The sequence below is a fragment of the Tupaia chinensis genome, unplaced genomic scaffold (assembly GCF_000334495.1).
Source record: "Tupaia chinensis unplaced genomic scaffold, TupChi_1.0 Scaffold142100_1, whole genome shotgun sequence".
NCBI lineage: Eukaryota > Metazoa > Chordata > Mammalia > Scandentia > Tupaiidae > Tupaia > Tupaia belangeri.
In genome coordinates this window covers 279289-283061 of record NW_006201951.1, presented here as the reverse complement: position 1 = coordinate 283061, position 3773 = coordinate 279289, and the positions used below count along the sequence as shown (strand labels likewise).

The window sequence follows — 3773 nt, the reverse complement described above, 5'->3', positions numbered from 1 at the left end:
CGGCTGCTTCTGCACGGCGGTAAGAGCCCCGCCCGCCCAGGCCTCGCTGCTACTCTCAGGCCACCCTGATGCGCCTCCGTCTGGCCTCCGGTGCCCTGGGTCCCGGGCCTGTGTGCAGCCGTGAGCCCCCGTCTGCTGAGCGGGGCGCACCTTCTTGGGTGCATCTCAGCCTCCTGCCCTCATGGTTTTCGTGGGGCCATGGGTCACCAGCTGCTCCGTCTGTCACACATCACACTCGGCCACGAAGGCGACTTCTCCAGGCGTGTCACATGGGAGAGCCACAGGCCTGTGCTTCCCTTTGCCTGCAGCTGCAGGCGCCCGCAGGCACCAGCGGCCCCTTGGTGGAGCTGGGCCAAGAACTCCAACCGTGGGAGCGTGCGTGTGGATTTCTCTGCCCTTCCCTGTCTGAAAATAGCCTGTTTTTGCTTCTACTAAAAAAGAGAGAAGCTGTGTGTCTGCACCACTGGTCTTAGCTTTCTGGGAGAGCGTGCCGCCCCTCCCGGGTCCACCCGGCAGCCAGGATGACACTTGGCTCCAGCCCCTCAGCCCCATCTGAGCTCCATCGCTGCAGTCTGACCCCAGACCCTTAGAGCAGGCCATTCCTGGGCCCCGCACTGCCCACCTTCCCTCTCGGAACGGTAGCTCTGCGCCTCTTCCCGCCTGGCGCTCGCGAGGGCGGCCCTGGAGTGCAGCCCCAGACTGTGATCAGAGGCAGGCCATCAGGCGGCCTCTGCCAGCGGCAGCTCGCTCTGAGATAAGGGTGTGTGGGAGCGCTCTGCCAAACTTCCTACTCCGTTCTTTTTTCTCCCTGGCGTGTGGGCAGCCAGGACGGCCCCATTGCCTCACCCGTGCAGCCAGCCCAGTTGAGCAGGGTGCTGCCTACCCGAATACGGTCCTGGTTTCCCGCTGATTCCCAAATCCCGTTTGCAGGGCGATTTCATGGAGTGTCAGCCTGAGAGCGGCATCTCTCACCGTTTCCACAAGGACTGTGCCTCTCGGGCCAGCAACGCCAGCTACTGCCCCCACTGCGGGGAGGAGACCTCCAAGGCCAGAGAGGTGACGATAGCAAAGGCAGACACAACCTCCACGGTGACGCCAGCCCCCGCACAGGAGACGAGTCTGGCCGCCGAGGGCAGGGCGGACACGACCACGGGCAGGTACCGCCGGGCTCCGGCCGCTCTCCGCGGCTCACCTGGAAGCTCAGTCCCTGGCTGCACCCGCGGCCGCTCCATGTCCGCCTGCCCTTGCCTTCGCCCCGGGTCCCTTGGAGTTTAGTTGATGGGTCCATTTGCCTGTTTCTGTCGCTAGCATGACCCTCTGTGGGCAGCTGCTTGTACACCCAAAACGTTAGCTCCTGCTGGGGGCTCAGAGCTGCGGGCGGGAGAGGTACTGCTGGGTTGTGCTCCAGGTGGTCCGGCAGGGACAGCTGAAGGGACCTTAGAGCTGGAAGGAACTCGGGGAGGGTCAGACAAGGCAGACGCAGAAGTCAGCTAGCTTGCTCCTGCCAGCAAGTTTCCTGCTAGAGAATAAAACGAGCGGTCCTTCCAGAGCAGCAGCCCGCGAGGCAGAGAAGGGCACTCACGGGTGTCCCCTCCTGCCCCAGGGACGGGAAGTTCTGGTGCTTCGAGTTACTCTAAGCCTCATGTGCTTGTATACGATTCCCAGTGGGGTTTCCTCTGGTAGGGGAGCACAGCAGGCATGCTAGAGTCCGCTGGAAGCTCAGTCAGGAGCGTGGCCCACAGGTCCCAGGGAGCTTGTTCTGGTCTTTGAGTACCACGTAGCTCAGGGACCTCACTTCTGAGTCCTGAGCCGCTTCTCCCAGGGGCTGACGAAGAGCTGGCATGACAGCGTCCCAGTTCAGGGCAGGGGGCTTGTGTCGTGTGCGTTGGTGAAACAGAGTGCGCAGACCCTGACCCGGCGCTCACTGTTCCTTCCTCTGAAGCGCCGCTGGACCACCGCTTTCGGAGGACGACAGGCCACAGAGCGCAGCGCCCCAGGTGCCCGAGGGCTTCGACCTGACCGGGCCAGCAGGGCTTGGCCGGCCAACCACTGGCCTCTCCCAGGCGCCAGGGAAGGAGACCCTGGAGAGCGCCCTGATTGCGCTGGACTCAGAGAAGTAAGCCTCGGCGGCGTGTTCAGTGGGACCCAGGCCCACCCCACAGGGGTACTGCGGTGCACGTGAGCAGGCAGGTTGGCGCTGCTCATGGGACGGCCCAGGGGGTCCCTGTGGGAGACGGCTGGACTCACTGTCCCTCTGTGGTCCCGTGAGGTTTCATAGACATTTCCCTCGGGTTCTGTCAAACCTGGAGCTCCCTCAGTCATTCAGACAGATGCAGAGGCCTCCTGACTGAGCCCGAGGCCTCCCTGCCAGCCCTCAGAGGCTACAGCTCCCCGTCCTCTCCGGACAGCATAGTCCTCCCTGGGGAGGTAGCACAAGCCACCATGCCAAGCATGCCTGTCTCCCGGGAGGGAAGGTACCACTCGTCCTTATTAGAAAGGCGCGGCTGTCTCTAAACCCCACACAGCCTGGATGGTGGCCTCCCCACGGCCTCTGACCTGCCCAGCTCCAGCAGCATCCCCGTCCTGCCCCTTACTGGTTGCCGGCTGTCAGATTCCACCCCTCCCAGTGGGAGCTTAGTTTTTGGGAGAAGGAGCTAGACAGCCCGGAGCCTCCTTCTATGCAGCAGTGAGCCAGGAGGGACTTACGTTTGGTGCTTTGACCTTGAAGAGCCGCCGGTGGGCAGCCCTGGTGCTCTGGCCAGCTCTGAGGGCCTGGGAGGCAGGCCCTCCTGACCGCCACCGTGTCTCCCGCAGACCCAAGAAGCTTCGCTTCCACCCGAAGCAGCTGTACTTCTCGGCCAGGCAGGGAGAGCTTCAGAAGGTGCTGCTTATGCTGGGTAAGAGCTGCCTAGCCCGCGGGTGTTCGCCCTGCCCCATCCCACCCTGCTCCGCGGGTGCCCGGATGTGGGCTCCCAGACTCCCACGGGCCCCCTGGGCACCAGGGCAGGAGGTGGTCACCCTGACAGGAGGCCAGCCTCATCTGTCTCTGTCTGTGCCTCTGATCGTGCTGATCGGCACGGACGGTTTCCAGGGGCCCTGCCCCACTGTGATGTTCACACTCAGCTGTTGGTGGTGTTAGAAACGGGTCCCATACGAACTCCTGCTTCTACAAAGGAGCTGGATGTGTGGTTATTGAGTCCGGCAGAAGGCAGGCGTGAGGCAGCAGGCAGTGCGGCTGGCCGTGGTCCCTCAGCACAAAGGGGCTGGGCCCAGCCGCCATGACTGGGCTCGCGCAGGCCGCTCTCTGTGCCGGACGCCTGCTGGTGCGGGCTCTGAGTCCAGAGGCAAGCTCCTTAGGGCCTCCCCGTGGCCGCCTGACCTGAGCCCAGCTTGGGTTCAAGAGCTCAGGTTTGTCTTTTCTGGGTTGGAAAAGGAAAAGAGGAGCCCTTTACTTCTAGAAAGTCACGAGAGAAGCTAAAGAGCTCGCAGTGAGGACAGCCTATCGGGTGCTGAGGCATGGCCGCCGTCACTGTGGCCCTCGCGATGGCGTAGCTGTCCCTGCTGCCTGACTGGCCTTTAAAGCAAATGTCCTCTGGGACGATGAGTGTCCAGGTCCCATCTCAGGGCCTCGCTCCTGCTGCCTCAGGGGTGTGCTGTGAGGCCACGGCCAGGAATGTGCGAGACCAGCAAGGGCCCCAGAGGGCTAGTGGGCAGTGGGGCGGGGCGGGTGTTGGCAGGCTCTTTCCGCAGCCAGGCTGCCTGCCGAGCTGCTG

The 3773-nt window shown here is 63.6% G+C and overlaps 1 protein-coding gene across 2 annotated transcripts in view; it reads left to right on the top strand.

Moving 5' to 3' along the window:
• The window catches only part of EHMT1 (euchromatic histone lysine methyltransferase 1), a 91691-nt gene that overhangs the window by 63091 nt on the left and 24827 nt on the right, over positions 1-3773 (top strand). For both annotated transcript variants that reach the window (XR_003547009.1, XM_014582046.2), the window contains exons 12-14: positions 929-1157; positions 1943-2116; positions 2815-2897. Coding sequence is in view for 1 of the 2 variants with exons in the window: in XM_014582046.2 (XP_014437532.1) it covers positions 929-1157; positions 1943-2116; positions 2815-2897 (486 nt within the window). In the remaining variant the exon portion in view is untranslated. The remainder of the gene's footprint in view (positions 1-928; positions 1158-1942; positions 2117-2814; positions 2898-3773) is intronic.